The sequence below is a fragment of the Pleurodeles waltl genome, chromosome 3_1 (genome assembly GCF_031143425.1).
Source record: "Pleurodeles waltl isolate 20211129_DDA chromosome 3_1, aPleWal1.hap1.20221129, whole genome shotgun sequence".
Lineage (NCBI taxonomy): Eukaryota > Metazoa > Chordata > Amphibia > Caudata > Salamandridae > Pleurodeles > Pleurodeles waltl.
The window spans coordinates 573,344,392-573,361,873 of NC_090440.1; the positions used below are offsets into that span (position 1 = coordinate 573,344,392).

The window sequence follows — 17,482 nt, forward strand, 5'->3', positions numbered from 1 at the left end:
TGATTAGCTGCTCTTATTTGGAAATTATCACTTATTAGATGTAATAAGCTAAATCCAAAGTTAGCCTATGGGTAAGGTAGGGCTTGCAATAGTGAAAAACAAATTTAAGAGTGTTTCACTACCAGGACAAATAAAACAAAGAATACATGTCCCACATTTTAGATACACACCACCCTGCCCTCTGGGCTGTCTAAGGCCTATCCTAGGGGTGGCCTACATGTATTAAAATGATAGGTTTGAACCTGCCAAAATGTTTACTTTGCCAGGTTGACATTGCAGTTTAAAACTGTAAATACAGGCTGCAGTGTCAGGCCTGAGACATGTTTAAAGTACTGCTTAAGGAGATGACACAACCAGTGCTGTAGGCCCACTAGTAGCATTTAATGTTCATACTCATAGCACAGATACTGCCACTTTACTAGAGACTTACAAGTAAATTAAATATGCCAATTGGGTAAAAGCCAATTCTACCATGTTAAAGGGAGAGAGCACAGCACTGGTTAGCAGTGGTAAAGTGCACAGAAAGATTGGGGATGACTCTGCAGAAAAGGCCAAGTTCAAAAGCAGCCATTATGGGAATTAGTACGTTTTCACCTTAAAATTGCATTGTGCACTGCATTGATTTTTCTGATTTCTCCATCCCCTGCACAAGATGAAAATTATTTTTAAACTTGCCAATGCTACATAAAGGGAGATTAAAGACTACCTCCAGAGCCTCTCTTTCAGTGACTTCTACACAGTCCTCATTTAATTTCTGTACATATTCAGTTTCATTTGTTTCATTTGTTTCATTTAGACCTTTTCTTTGTCATACATGTTCTCCTTGTGTATCGCACTCAGTTCAGGGGCCGTATTACAGATAATGTGCACTTTTCCTATTCATGCCATGCACACCTTTAAGCAGAGGCGCTGGATGCAAATGAGGAAAGTGAACCCTATATTGTTGAAGCACCGGGAACATGCGCTGACCCCAGAGAAGTGCATTCAAGAGAAATACGGAGCAGCTGTTTCAAAGCTGCTCTACGTTTCTCTGTGCAGGCGGCAACTCACCTGCACTTTTAAGAGGGATTAGAGATCCCCTTGAAGACGGGTGCAGTGAATGACTGCACCGACCTGCAAGGGGATGGCTGGGGTGAGGAGGGTCTATGGGACCCCTTTCATCCCTCCAGGGGGCTGCTTTTAGGAGGCACACTGAAAGTGTGCCAACTTTTTGTGGTGTACTTTCAGTGTGCATCCTAAAGGGTATGTTTACCTCTGCACCCATGTCGGCAATACAGCATAGGTGCAGAGGCAAAGAGATTCCCTCATTTGCATGGGGCCATGCCCCCATGCAAATGAGGGAATTCCCTCTAATTATAGCAATGGTGCTACATGTGCACCAGGCTATCTGTATTACAGAAGGGCCGACACGCATTTGCAGCCCCTTTCTGTAATACCAAAGTGGCTTGTGGAGCACAACGCGGGTGCAAACAGAAGTGTCACCTCCCAAGGCACTTCTGTAATACTGCCCCAGGTATGCAAGAATTGTTTTCCTCAAGGGCATTGCACAGGTATTTATGATGGACTCATAATTTCCATATTTTCTGCTAGGCAAACTGCTTTAGCTAACAGACCAGTCTGCTTCATGTGATATCTGTTATGACTGATAACACTGAAACAGGCTCATTTCTAGGACATGTTCTGAACAACCCTTAAAAACACTAATTTCAGCTGTCCTACCAAGTGTTAGCACAAGAGCACCTCTTGTTTTGAGATTAGTCAAGGCTTGTTTTCCATTCTTTACTAAAATATGAAGTGCAATGTATTAACGGATATAGTAGTTATAATGTTAAAGAAAAATGAAACAATAAGAACCACCCTACTCCAAATATTACTATATGTTCATTGCTTTAAATCTATTTTTTATGTACAGGAACGGTGAAAAAAATAGGCATGAATTTGATGGACCGCAGATCAGGTAAGCCATGGCATTTCTTTTTAGAAACGTTTGCATTTAGATTCATGTAGTCTCGTACTTAAGATGTAGGATACTCATTCTCAATGTTAGTAAAATGAATAATTTGTTTTCATTTTAACTAAATTATTCTCAGCGTTCATTTATGTATTTATTTGATTGATCTTTGTTCATGTACATTGTATAATTTTCATTTTATTACAATAATACATATATGTATTTGTGATGTTTAGGTGCTATCTGTTGCTACAATATGTCAACTTTTGGCCAGTTCAAGTGCCTTGCCAGGTGTAGCCTCCTCCCCAGCCTGGGTACCGGCCAATTAATACGAAATACACAGAGTTATGTATTGCAGGTCTTTATTCTGCATTTAACCGGAAACTCAATTTTCTAAACCTGCAATCACTTTACCACGTTCTAACACCCACGTCATGAGTCTACGGAGTCTTTCAGGAGCCAAAAGAGTTCTATCATTCACAGTCACATGACACTACATTTCCCCCACTGTTAAATAAAATATTACAATTCTTTACAAACATAACTCTTCAATGAGCCTTCTTAGCTCTTTGATGATTCATCCCGATCCTGTCTTCCGAAACTGGGAATTAGCAACAGCAGTGTCCATGATCTATGTTGGCGATGCAGGAGCTACAGCAGTCTGGGGTTTCCCACTTGTCTTTTCTAAACCAGTCTATACATTGGCATCGGTATATGATGAGCGATGAGCCACATGTCTGAAATGCGAGGAATCTTGCATAATGGATTTCCCAGGATGTTGGGCAGTCACCATGTGTCCTTTGTTTCAACATGGAATGGCTCAGCATCAAATGGAACATCAGATTTACGTTTTCTCTGCTGACTCGGTCTCTTCTTGGTCAGACAATGTCCTTTGCATGTCGTCTCTTTTATGCATAGGCCTTAATTTTCATATTATGATCCAAGTCTTTTGTATGAGTTTCTTTATCAGTTCTTGATCTTTTGTGATAACTCGGTCGTTATTGCTCTCCCGAACATCAACGTTGCAGGGCTTTCACCTGGGGTCAAGAGAGGAGTTGGATGGCTCATATGCTAGAATTCAAGATAGTCTTGAGGCCGAGCTTTTATAATGCAGCACGCTGAATAGCTTGCTTTACTGTACTCATGAAATGTTCAATATGGCCATTAGCCTTTGGCCAAAGAGGTGTGCTCTTCTGATGCTTCACATTAAGCAGATTGAGAAAGTCTCTGTATTCTTGACTATTTAAAGGTGGGCCCTTTTTCAGATTTTAAAATTGCAGAAATGCCACATCTTGTAAAGATGCCATCTAATCTCTTGATAACTCATTCCTGAGTGATAGATAAGAGATCACCTATTTATGGAAAGCTGGAGTATTCATCCACAGTCACCATCAGGTGATATCCATTGTCAAGTGGACCAAAACAGTCAACAGCATTTTTTTCCCATTCATGCTTTAGCAACTCTGACATATTTAAGGGGTGTTGAGTGGTCTTTGATGTCAGGCAGTTGCATAGACAAGAGGCCTTAAATTCACTTTCAACTCTTTTATCAATATGAGATAATCAGACCCGATCACAAAGAGATTGTTTTATGACAGTGATTCCACCATGTCCTTCATGGGCTGCTTTAATTATCTGTGTCGCAGACTCTCCAGAATGACAATTCTCAAACCCCTCAGATTAATATCTTCTTCTGTCACAGACAGTTCATCTTTGACATTTCTAAACTTCTGGTAGTCACTTTCACTAGGAAGAGGTTGCGTATATTGGTCCTATGACTGATGTGCAATAATGTCTTTCATTTTTAACATGTCACTATTTTGACTAATCACAGTGACAATTTGTTCCAACGAAATAGCAGCTGGTGTATTTGATTTCATGACGAAGTTTATGTAGGTCTCAGCTGTCTTAGACGGGGTACCTTTACACTGTATAGGCACTCTGGAGAAGTAGTCAGCAGGGTTTTGCACGTGGAAATGTTTGCAAGCTCACACCATTGTTAACCTTTCTTTTTCAGGTTGTGAATAAGCATGTTCAGTTTGGGCCAAACTTTTGCTTGCATACACCACAATATGTCTTCGAGCATTTGGGTGTCCATTGTGATGTGCAAGGACTGTGCCTAACCCAACCGGGCTAGTGTGAACAACAACTTCTGTATGCAACTTTGGATCAAAATGTGTCATTTCTGTAGTATTTTCAATAGCTTGTGTGATTCTCTTGAAATTTTGCTGATATTCATGTGACCACTGAAATTAAACATTCTTTTCGTCAGCTCTCTCAATGGAGCACTCACAGTGGCAAAGTCTTGTATCTATCTGGAACAGTAACTGCCTATGCCAAGGAAGACCATAACATTGAAAAACCTTGCAGGGGACTAGCAGTTAACAACGCTTCTATTTTAGCTGGATCTGGTGTCATGCCCAATCAGAAACAATATGGCAAAATAATTTCAGCTTTGTCCTATTGAATTCACATTTCTCAGCAAAGCCTGCATCAACAAGTAAACAATCCACTTGCCTGAGAGCTTTGTCGTGTCCCTTCTATGTAGCTCCAAACCAAACACGTCATCATTATAGTTGAAAGCATTCACAACAGGCTGTATGATATGTCTAATGACATCTGGAAAAATCTCTGCAGCTGATGACACACCGAAACTCAGTATTTTGTATCAAAACAGACCAATATGTATAGAAAAGGTTGTAATGTACCTGCAATTCTTCTTGAGTTCCAACTGATGCTATCCTTTATTTAAATCAAGTTGAGAGAAGACTTTTGCACCATTCAATTGTGTTATCATACCAACAATGTGCGGACCTGGGTGTTGTAGTCTTTCAATTGCATTGTTAGCTTGATGCATATCCACGCAGATGCACACAGCTTCTTTACTGTACGTTTTGGGCACTACCTCTATAGAAGAGACCCATTTCATCAGACCAGTAGAAAGTTTGTTTATATAATGTTTAAGTCATGATTCGAGTTCCTTTTCAACAGCTTCTTGTAAATGAAATGCAATTTTTCTGTGTCTTTGAGCAGCAGGACGGATATCCTCATTAATATGAAATTTTGCTTCCATATTCTTAAGTTTTCCTAACCCGTCCAACAATGAAGGGAGCCGACTTACTATTTTGTGATGAGCATTCATGTTGTAATTTATTGATATCAGTCCCATATCAGCAGCTGTGTGTGTGTTTCTGCTTGCTTTTCATATTCATGACTGACTCACCATGTCAGCAGCTTGCTGGCAGTTTCTCTCAGTATTCATCGTCTAAATACATTTGCCAATAACTCTGAGAGGTATTGCTTTGTTGTCATTAAATTACTTGAATCTGCAATGATTGATGAGCGTATGTATCTATGGTTCACCAATTCCACCAATTATTTGCTGTTCTTGATTGAAAAGGTATCTTTCGTAATCTACGTTTGTAATTGGATTGAATTTGAGATTCAAGGCTTTCTTAATTTGACAGTACATACCTTCATCAACTCGCAGCGTTTTCTTTATGACTTCTTTTACACCATCACTAACAAGATTCTTGAGGTATTTGATAATCTTTTTATCTGTTTCTTTTAACACATCAACACAATCATCAAATGTCTCTATCTAGGCAATCCATGTATCGCCAATATTTTGCTTTTTGGCAGTATCAAAAGGTGGTGGTGGTGTCAGGAAGGTGGCAGCATTATAACTGTTCATGGGATTGGCTGACACTGCGACTGGAGTTCTCTCCAACTCCATCAACCGTTTATCAGGGCCTGTTCCATTCATTTCATTTACCATGCCCTGTGACCTGCTGGCCTGGGGGTCATCTTTTATGCCTGCAGGAAATGTGGCCTCTTTCTTGGTCGCCATTGGAAGAACCGCATTCTATTGGGCCTCTCGTCGCGTCAGGTATAGACAGCTCCGTAAGCACAACCCCAGGCACTTTTATTGGGGTACTTGCAGCAGCAGTATGATGCATCTATTTAATTGGTTCTGGGAAGCAGATGACCTTTCCTTGTATCTGAATTTCTGCATGTTCAGGTGTTCATTTTTGCTTTTTAACACCTGGTTGATCTCTGCCTCGCAGCACTACTGATTGCAGTGTTATCATGTAATTTGCTGTCACTATTTGCTGCACTTTCAAAACCTGGTTGTATCAACCTTCAGCAGTAGTGCTTCATGTACTCTTTAGCTTTATATTGCATACTAGGGTGGTACCTTTCAGTATGCCCTTGCTAGTAGTTACTTGGCCAATGATGCAAAGACTTCTCAGTGAAGTTTTCTTTATCTTCAAGTGCTTCATATCGGCTGGAGTTGTGCTTTGCTCCACGTACGTCAAACATCGATTCTGCACTTTGATGAAGGCACATGCGGCACAAACGAGCTGTTTGCTTGAACCACAGCAAGTTCTCAGGCAGAGGACGGACGATCTTCGGATTACTTTTTCCTTATCTCGTTGCAAGTTGTACTGTCCTCCCCAGCCTGGGTACCCGCCAATGACTACACCCTACACAGAGCTATGTATTACATGTCTTTATTCATCTGTGTGCAACTGCAAACTCCATGTTCTAAACCTGCATTAATTTCACCATGTTCTAGCACCCACGTCATCACTCTACAGTGTCTTTCAGGAGCTAAAAGAGTTCCATCATTCACACTCACACAACACTACACTAGGCAGACATGCTTTTGTGATGAGTGTAACAAGATACAAGGGTCTTGTGTGGGAAACTGTTATACTAGGAGTTTCAGTTCAAACTATCAAGTTTAACTTGTGGGAAAATGGGGACGCTCAGTTGTCATGAGTGTATATAGAGACAAACATTGCCAAGCCATCAGGTCTGGCAGCCTTTTAGCTTTGTCTTGTCATTGGTTCTGCCAAAGAAGGTTTACACAGAATGTTCTCAGGTATAACAGATAAGACAGAAGTTCTTTGGTGCTCCAGGAGTAAGATACTGCGATCACTTTCCTGTGATTTTTAGCCTTTGCATGGGGAAGCTCTTTTTACCACCTTATCAACTGTGAGAGCTCTAGGGTTTCAATTTGATATGAATCTCTCACTGACCTTGCAAGGTAGTAAACTTTCCTGTTGTGCCCTACTGAAAACATTATGGAAGATCTTCTCTCTACTTATGTTTCACTTATGGTCACTATTTATCCAGGAGGCAATCTTGAGCAGATTGGAGAAATTCCCTATTCTTATGTTTCCCTGATTACCTGCTCAAACATACGTACATGATCTATATCGCAGCAGCATGACTGCCCTAGATGTTCCTCATTATTCCTTGGCCTCTTATGCCTCACACACATTTCACTGGTTCCCTGTGACGAAGAGGATTATTTTCAAGTACCTTTGTATGGTGCACAAGACAATTCTCCATGGTGGAGCTCTTAGCTTCACAACAAATGTTGGCGTTATCATTCTACATGCCAACCTCACTCATCTAATGCTAATCCACTCATCCTTCTGAAGTTCAATTGCCTATATGTTGAGAGAAGTTCCTTTTTCAGTGCAAGGCTCCCATCTTTGCAATAATCTTCCTTCCTCTCGTGGATCCTTTACAGATCTTTCAGATTTCAGGATATCTCTGAAGACTTGGCTCCACTCTGGGTAATCATGTGAGTGTTGGATCAGTAAGATATGCAGATAATATCAGGATCAGGACACATTTCCAGGTTTTAGTTATGCTTTATGAATGGTAATAATAATAATAATAAGAAGAAGAAGAAGAAGAATAGGCTTTTTAAAATGTTATTGTTGGATGAGTTGCCCGAGCCTTGCCAATATATATAAAAAACAAATTGGCTAAAAGCAAGACAATTTTTGGGTCTCAAAAACAACACATTGCCAGAGTAGTCCAAGAGACAAAGGGAAGTACCTTGTGTGCAAATCTGCTCCTTGTGAAAGAGAAGAATGACGTGTTCAAAGTGAAGCTAGCCGATGGCTCAAGTGTGCTGACACAATAACTTCTGCTCCATGCCGTAATGGGGAGGGGGAAAGAAAAATGTGAAGTACTGAGCAACAGACGAGCAGATGAAGATGGCTGGCTGAAAGCCCCAAGTAAGTATATCAAATATATATCACTTTAATAAAATCAAAATATCTTGGATAATGCTAGACCTAAAAACTAAGGGATCCTAATTCTCAAACCAATAGTTGCTGGAATAGATTTATTTTTTAGATGGTTCCCAAGTAACAGATAGTTTGACTGCGTTCTTAAAGACAGTTTTTCCATATAAATGGCACTGTACTACGAGAAATTGGCCAGTTGTTGTTTGAAATGCTCCTTTCGAACATTGGGTGTACACATGGGTGAGTGAGTATTGTGATTGTGTGTGCATGAGTATGTGTGTGTGAGTGGGGATGTATATGGGCAATTGGATGTACTGGCTTTTGTACGTCACTTGGCCTCATGTTCTGGGATGTTTTATGCATGGAGAACAGTACTAGTATTTAACATTAGCCCCCACTTTAGTGAAAAAGAGGCATCTTTAAGGCAGCTTGAATTTGATTTTAGGGCCTGATTTAGAGTTTGACAGATGGGTTACTCTGTCACAAGTGTGACGGATATCCAGCCCACCGTATTACCATTTCCATAGGTTATTATATCCTATGGGGCTCTATGTTTCTTCAGATTTATGAGGTCTTGCTACCTGATTGTGTGCAAGACAATGTTTGCTAATTCTACATTTGACTAGGCTTGTTGAAATCACATTGAAATCATCCAATAGTGCTAAGACTAGTGTTATAGTTTGCTTTCTCTGAATGGGATGTTTCAAGGAGTTGTAAAGCTATACATTTTTCTTTTAATCACTGTATTCATCTGGATGATGAATCTTATATTCAAATTAAGTATTATGTCCAGCTTTTTAATGCTTTCTTTTGGAACTGATGAGTCCCTAAGGTGGTGGACTTGTGAATTTGACTGTCTTGTCTTTAGCAGGAAAGAAGAAAGTGTGATTTTTATTTTACTTTCAGAATTAACTTCTAGTTGGGGATGAATTTAATTATGTTTTGCATGCATGTAAAACTATGGAGGTATTGCTCATTTAGCTGGGCCAGTGAATGCATGTATATTTTGTTGATTATTTGAGATAAGATGTACCAGGGTGCCCAGGTGAGACATGCCATCCAGCAAATTACATCCACCCTGTACTGTGCCACCTGCCAATAAGTAGAACAGAGCACACAGAGTGATGATAGTGGTTGATGAGCCTCTCTGAGTTGGGCATGCTTGGGTGACAGTCCTGTACGTGACTCCTGTATCCTTTTCTCATTGGCATCCCTCCCTTATTGCTTGATAGAGAAGCCACCCATGCTGATGGAACTGAGTCTCAGTCCCAGTTGATCAGCCGTAACATAGCTTTGGAGATGAATAGACCTAAAAAGGATTTTAGCTAGCGTCTAATTGAATACATCACCCCTCATGTCCCGGCCTCAAATTACTTTTTGTGATTACGTGATTTTAACCTTTACAATGAAGATTGTTCTATCGTGGATTCAGCTCAACTTCCAGCTGATTTGCTGACACTGGGCCTCTTGCAGAGTCAATGGCTCTACCCATCTTGCAGGTCAAATGTTAGACTTAATTTTTTCTAACTTCCCTCATTTCATTTGTGACACTCTTGTACCTCGACTTTGGGCAGATCACTCTGTAATCAGTTTTCAAATTGCTGTATCTAATGGGCCGGCTCACCCAGTAAGGGTTACCAAGAACACTTCTAGACACTGGCAGAAAATTGTACTAGAGTCTTTTGCTCAACAATTCAGTTTAGTTCTCCTCAGGTAACAACTGCTATTGACAATGTTCTTTCAGAACAAAATTGCCCCATTGAAGCCTTGCAACAACTTTAGTCATACCCCTCATGCACCCTGGTACACTGCGAGCTGCGTTCAGAAAAAGCTTAATGTAAAAAACGTAAAAGGCGCTGGCACCATTCAAAATCTGGCATGGATAAAGAAGTATATAAATTAGCCTTAACATGTTACCATCAGAACATAAAAAAGACATGTAAGGCTTATATATTCTGTTACAAATTGATCAAGCCAACAACTCTTCAAAGGAACTATTTAAGCTCTTTAATTTCATTGCAACTCACTTTGAGAACAAAAGTGATATTATCTATCAGATTTTTCAGAGAATTTCAGAGTGCGACAGCCTTCAGGCAAAATCTATTCTTATGTCTCAGAGTCCAGGCCCTCTTCTGAGTAACTTTAATTCTGTCTCACCTCCGACCGTTCAAAGTGCTCTGGCTGCTGCTAAATCAGGCTCACCTTTAGATCCTTGCCCCTCTCGGGTGGGGGCAGACCTAGCTTCCCAACTTGTTCCCCCAGTATGCTCGCTGTTTAACATGTCCATCTCATCAGGGACTGTTCCCACCACTTGGAAACCAGCTGAGGTGATTCCCATTCTGAAAATGCCTAATTTATCCTCGACAAATATTGCCAATTATCAACCTTTTTCACTCCTTCCTCTATTAGGCAAGATTCTGGAAGGTCAAATAAATTCCCAACTTATGATTTACTTGGAAGCACATCATTTGCTGGATCCCTCCCAATCAGGCTTTAGACCGATGTATAGCTCAGAGACCACCTTAGTGGTGGTCATGGTCCACATACATTAGTTTTCAGATAAAAACATCCCTTCATTGTTGGTACTGTTAGATCTATCCGCAGCAGTCTACACGCTATCACATGTGAGACTGCTGGAACGTCTGCAGGAGATTGGGATTCAAGATACAGCTCTGGTGTGGTTTAATGATTTACTATCCAAACATACCTAGGCAATTAACTTGGGAGCTTTTAAATCACTGACTTTAAAATTGGACAAGGGGGGAACCTCAGGGTGTGTGTCTGAGACCTTCACTTTTCAACATCTATGTGGCCTCTCTATCCAACGTTGTGAAAAAAGTTGGGTTCGTTCCACTGTCATATGCAGACGCCATCCAGTTGATTTTTACTCTGGGTAATGATCCTAGCGAGGATAAAGTCCGTTATGCAGCAGGCATGACAGCTATTGTTGAATGGATGACAGAGAATTGTCCGCAAATAAAACAGAAATTATAATGTTTGGCAAGACCCATCTATTGTGGACTTCTGACAGGTGGCCTTCAGACCTTGGCCCAGCCCTTGCCCTAAGTTTATCATAAAAAATGTGGGTGTCCGTGTAGATGAATCTCTGTCAATGATGGACTAGGTTTGGACAATGACAGGAAACTGCTTTCACATGCTTCGGTTACTACAGAAAGCCAGGAAAACTTTGACTCAAGTGTTGGCTATTGTAGTTAGAAAAGGGCTTGGAGCCCATCTGTTGCTCACCATTTGGTGGCTTTCATGGCACTCTTATTTACAGCCTCGTAATTTATGCACTTCAGGCTGGCATCATTTCCGGTCCTGTCCATGAAGCAGGGATCAAGCACTGATTGCTTTAACTTAATTAGTGCCCGTCTGCTGCTCCCGACGTGATTGAGGTACTCTTTTCTCACCCTTCCCCCTCCCGCTGTCTGCTTCTCCTTCTTTAGCATTTTTTTCAGTGTTTGTCATTCATACTGACGGCTTAAAAAAAGCTGTTTGTGGCTAGTACATGCCTGCACTCATGCCATGGTGTCTGTCACAGTTATTGAGTATGCCCAGAGGCCCATAAGACTACACCTCTGTCTATGTGTGCATAGGTGCATTCCCATCGATTCATTCAAGGAACAAAAAAAAATCAATTGTTGACATTTGTACATCAAAAAAAACTTTTCAAGGCGCATGTCCGTACAGGCGAGATCTTATTACATCCATAGTAGGATCAGGCAGAATGTTCATCACAAAGCAATCAACAGAACATTTTTGATTTTAAAAAAATAGTGTCAAAATTGTAGCATGGTAGCGCCATTGTGGTCACGCCGGCCTCAGTGTCCTCCTCCAAATTTTTTATTTCATTTTTTTCCCATTTTCTAAACTGTCTTAAATAACTTCCGGTGAATGTCCCATCCAAAAGTTCCACGATTTGCCTTTCTGTTACCGCTTCTATCAGACGTAGGTGGAGTACGGCTTCCGATCTTGCACTTCCTGGTCTGGCCAAGATAAGGGCGACCCCTTCTGGTAGCCACGGTGCTGATAGCAAGATGGAAGCCCAAGCAGTCCGTGCCCTCCAGAATGAGTTCCAGAGGAAAAACCACTTAGGGAAAAAACCTCCAGAAGGGAGCTCCAGAAGATCACAGTAGAACTCAGGACTCCAAGAGCTGGGACATCAGGAATCTACAGGGAAAAACAGGCAGGAACAATCCACAGCAGTAACACACAAGAGCGAGGATCCCCACCCATCAATAAAGCCGTTTTTTTTTTTTGTAATGCAGCCTGTTTTCCTTAAAGACCACTGCCTGCTCTAAAATGTTTACAGTGACATTCACAACGGGGAAGGGGTCCCAGGGGGACCCCTTCCCTTTTGTGAATGATAAAGCACCCATTTGAAATGGGTGCAAACTGCGATTGGTTTACGACAGCGTTTGCGGTCACAAAACAATCCTACATTGCACTGCGAGTCGTAATTAGGAAGGGGACACCCCTTCCTAATTGTGAGTCGCAAACCCGTTTTGCGATTCGGTAACCAGCTGTTTGTGATGTGCAAAAAGCTACCTACATGTGGCCCAAAGTGGTTTTTTGCAATCGCAAAAACTGCATTTTAGTTTATAACAAATCCAATTTGTGATTCGGTAACTTTATACCGAATCGCAAATTGGATTTGCGACTACATTTCGATTCAGTATTAGGAAGAGGTGTGTCAAATTTCAAATTGGTGATAACCTATTCGCAAAGGGGAAGGGGTCCCTAAGGGACCACTGCCTACTCTTAAATAATGAAAGGAAAAATTTTCATTTTCATTTTTAAACACATCCTGTTTTCCTTTAAGGAAAACGGGCTGCATTTAAAAAAAAAAAAAGATTGCTTTATTGAAAAGCAATCACAGGCATGGTGATCTGCTGAGCCCAGCAGACCACCATCCCTGTGATTGTAGCCATTCACAATGGCTCGCAAATTGCGACCTACCTCATGAATATTATTGTGATAGGCCCATTTGGAAGCCCTTGCGAATCTCAGTACGAAACTCCTGGAGTTTCATACATTCCAATAGCGATTACTTAATTACGATTCACAAAAAAAAAATCGCAATTAGGTAATTGCTATTGGGTGTAAGCCAATTTTTCTATATATAAAGGAGTGAGCACTCGCCATTTAGTACTGGTTAGCAGTGATAAAGTGCACAGAGGCCTACTGCCAACAAAAACAAAATTCAGCAAACTAAATTCAGCAAACTATAAGGGTGAAGGCAAGTGTTCTGGGGGTCACCCCGCAGAAAGGGCTAAGTTCACCAGTTTGCATTATTTTGCTTACTATACCGTTTCCCCTCACATGGTACACACCTATTTTTATGAACCAGTTTGATGTTGATGTTTTCTTGCACTATTTTTTGAGTGGTCGTCTTACTCTTTGGGCCCACTTTCCTTAAAGTGAGAATTATACATTTTTATTTAAGAAGACACAAAAAATCATCAATTTTAAATATGAAACCTGCATCTGAACATAGCAAATAAAGTACTCCATACTGTATACTATAAAGATATTGCAAGTACAGAGGAGTTCTGTGACCATATAGAGGACTGAGACCCAAGGCTGAGTTCCTCCAACATGGCTTGCAATTTCCTTATAATGTAGGTCAGTGGATACTTTATTCCTTATAATATGTGGTCAACTGTAACACTTTCACACACCACATAAATCCTTCATGTGGTGCTCTTTCATATGAAAGAGATTGAATGTTTACTAGCATTATATGAAAAATTGCAATCTCTAGTGCAAAATTAACCACACTACAAATCAGTCACATATCTGAAACCTAAAATCACCCAGTTTAATACAAGTCAGATTTGGAAAAAGGTTGTAGCTCAGAATGTGTAGAAACATACAGAGGGAGTATGTCTTTCTTAAAATTACCCAAAGCTTGAAAACAATAAACATGCCATAAGTATCTCCTTTCTGCTCATCATGGATCATCCACTACAATGTTTCATCCTAATTTTTTTCAGAGCATCTTTATTTCTGCTCCTTGTTTTGCCTTTTTCTCCTCTGCTGGCTCGGCAGCAGGCATTGTGGCATCAGAACTTAGTTGTATGACAATCAGACCGCTTTAGAGACTGGATTTTATACATGGATTCCAGTCTTCCATGTATTATACTACTATAGCACGAGATTTATAATGAGGACGAGTGAAGAAACGGCTTGAATACAAGAAATCTAAAACTCGAAAGAGGTATTTCTATTTGTTTGAAATATTCTTTCTTTCCAGAAGGTCTCCATTCATTTTAGCCCATTTTGACTCACATGATACAAAATATACAGTACGTAATTTTGTTCTGCATTTTAATAACATTTTCTTCTCTTTCTTTTTTAAAGGAGCCTCAAAAGGTAAGTGATTTAATTGCATGCGTAAAATATCTTTTTGTATTTGAATACCAGGGGTCTGCTATAAGTTTCAATTACTGACTGTTTTCAGATCAAAAGGAGCACCACTTGAAAATTTTGAGGACTTTGTTAGGAAGCAGCGTGCCGATACCAATCTAGGATTTGAAGAAGATTATGAAGTAAGTCTCTGAAGGAATACATTTTCATACAAATTTTAGACTGAAAAAAGAAGGGACCGTGTTTCAGCACACCAAGAGTAGGCATGTTTATAGAGTGTAGTGAGGTAAACGTATGCACAAGTAGATTATGATGAATGGATAAATGTAAAGCGCATGTTTGTGGCCACTCAAGCTAGAATACATACATAGCTTGATGATACAAACGTCGTAGAAGTGAATGCGAGCAGATTACAAAATGCACCGGCACTCGATCACATTATTAACAGAACCTCAGAATAATTGTTTTAAACCCACCCAGAGGAATAAAACAGATGGGTCACAGACGAGGGCCCTCCGCAGGGATATAATTTCTAGAGATGAATAAGGGTGAATCTACTACACAATAAACTGCCATTATCAGTTGGTGGTCTAATGGAAGCTTAAGTTCTGTATGAGGTACAGATTGCTGTGCCCCTCAACCAAACCCATAGGGCACTGTTTAGCCTGGTTAATCAGGAACTTGTGTAATGTGTCTTCAGTGCACCGGTTCACACAGTCAATTTTGTGCTTGGTGGATTTGGGCACCAGCATTTGTATATTAGGTCCATTGTATTTGCTTCTCATTTTGCCAGGACTAAATTGCCTATTCTGAGGCTTCTTAAAACAACAATTTGGGGGATGCAGCTTTATCAGTCTTGGCCCACAGCAATGTTCAGGACTCATCAATGGATATGAGCTTGAAACCAACATGTTAATCCTCTAGTGGTGTAAGTGGTTGGTGATACAGAATGTGATAGCTATATAGGAGTCAATATTTTACCACGGATAATTCTTTTCTGCAACTAGACAGGTTTTGGACACATGTTGAACAAATCTCTTTCTGTGCTATGGGGGGGGGCTATATGACAGAATATCAAGAACAATAATATTGTAACACAAGAATATTGTGTAAAAAATATTGTTTACAAAAATATAAAGTTTTTATAGGTAAAATATCAAAACTATTGTGGCAAATAATGTATCAAAAAATTACTCCTTATAGTAATATAAGTAATGTATTTAAAATGTTAAACTAAGAAATACTAATAATTAAAAAAAGAATTGTAATCAGTCATAAAAAATAACTTCTCTTTCTCTCTCTGTCTACTGCCCCAAATGAAGCCACAACTGAGCAGGGGTGGAGCATGATGCACATGGACCCAGTCAGTTATCAAACTTCCAAACAAGAAACTACCACTCACTCAGAAACTGTGTCCAAAATTGAAGTTTATTGAACACATTGTCCCACTTGTTTGAAAAAAAAGAAAAAAAAAAAAATATATATATATATACACACAATTAAAAATTACATTTAAAATGAACAAACATGTTTACAAAAACATATATCACACTTAAAAATAGAAATAACATACACAGTAAAAGTTAAATAAAAATAAATATTTATTATCAACATTAAAGAGTAAAATCTAAAATAATAAAACATAATGACAATCCACAACAAAAAACACTAGCAAACGTTTCAGGCTTCAGCGAAGTCACAATAACTAATGTAAGAGGTTATATTTTCTATTCCTATTCCACAGTAAGCAAAAACATGGAAAGTGTTGGACCTTGGTTAGACTTCCGACTCCAGTGTGAACAACAGGTAGGAAAGTATTAGACTTTGCAGGAGTTAGGTTTACTACTCTCACTTGAATCTAAACAAAAATTGATTTAGTGTTAGATGTGGGCAGAGCTCACTGAGATCCACTCCGCGAAATTCAGCAGAGTTGATTTAAAACTCCGTAGAATTCTGCGGAGGTGGAATTCCATGAGCGGCGGAGTGCCACTGCCACCTGCCCTAGTGGCACCCTGTCCTGAATGTGCCCGAGCTCAGAAGCACTAAGCAGGGTCGGGTCTTGTTGGCCAGGCCCGACCCTGCTTAGCGTTTCTGAGATCGGGCAAATTCAGGACAGGGCCGTAGGCAGTGAAAGCTGCTGTTTCAGGCCACTTGTGCACCAGCCTGCCACTGCGCATGGGGCAGGCCTGTGCACAAGTGGACTGAAACAGCAACGTTTGCTGCCTATGGCCGTGGCCTGCATTCAGGCACAAGAGGCCTGGGCAGGCCGGTGCGCAAAAGGCCTGAAACTGCATCTTCCGCTGCCTTACCACTCCACAGAAAGCAACATTAGGGAACATGTTTGACTTTAGAAGAGTAACATTTACTATTCCCACTCCAACATAAACAAAAACAGGAACATTGTTGCACATTAGAAGTGATTACATATGTCATGCCAAATCCTAATTATTTAAAAAACATTTAAATACCTAACAACATAAAATCATTAAAACATAATCAAAACAAACAGAAATTACATAACAAAAGCAAATAATAATGCAAATATCTAGAAAACTAAATAACTGTATGAACAATACACTTCCCTCCCTACTATCTAAAAGTGCAATTAAAATAAACTAGAAATAAAACTATAATCATATTAAATATTAAATAAATAAAACAAATCAAATTCAAACCAATAAAACACATAAAATACATTTTACAAAGTGTATTACTAAACATATTTATGAATACATTAGCAATTATTTAAAATGCAACAAAACGCATAACAAAGAATCAGTTACATAAATTACAAGTTAATTACCAAATAGATATTTAAGAAGCATAAGATATTGATTTGTAAAATAAAATGGCATTTATATAATTTGCCATCTCATTCCCCTAAAACCCTAACGACCAGCTACTAAAATATGAATAAATAAGAACGTTTACAAAAATAAACTATGCATTGCAAATAAAAAACAAAATTAAATATTTAAAAGAACAGCCAATTAAAGACTTCTCATAATTATTCACCAATAAATATTTAATTAGCATAAAAATAATAAAGTACATAAAATGTATAATTTAGATAACATCCCACCCTCTTCCCCTGCAATTCGCTAAT

General features: G+C 39.6%; 1 protein-coding gene across 1 annotated transcript in view; it reads left to right on the forward strand.

Moving 5' to 3' along the window:
* The window catches only part of LOC138283517 (uncharacterized), a 471,678-nt gene that overhangs the window by 331,864 nt on the left and 122,332 nt on the right, over window positions 1-17,482 (forward strand). The window contains exons 63-65 of the mRNA XM_069221456.1: window positions 1,913-1,957; window positions 14,371-14,382; window positions 14,471-14,558. Of these exons, the coding sequence (XP_069077557.1) occupies window positions 1,913-1,957; window positions 14,371-14,382; window positions 14,471-14,558 (145 nt within the window). The remainder of the gene's footprint in view (window positions 1-1,912; window positions 1,958-14,370; window positions 14,383-14,470; window positions 14,559-17,482) is intronic.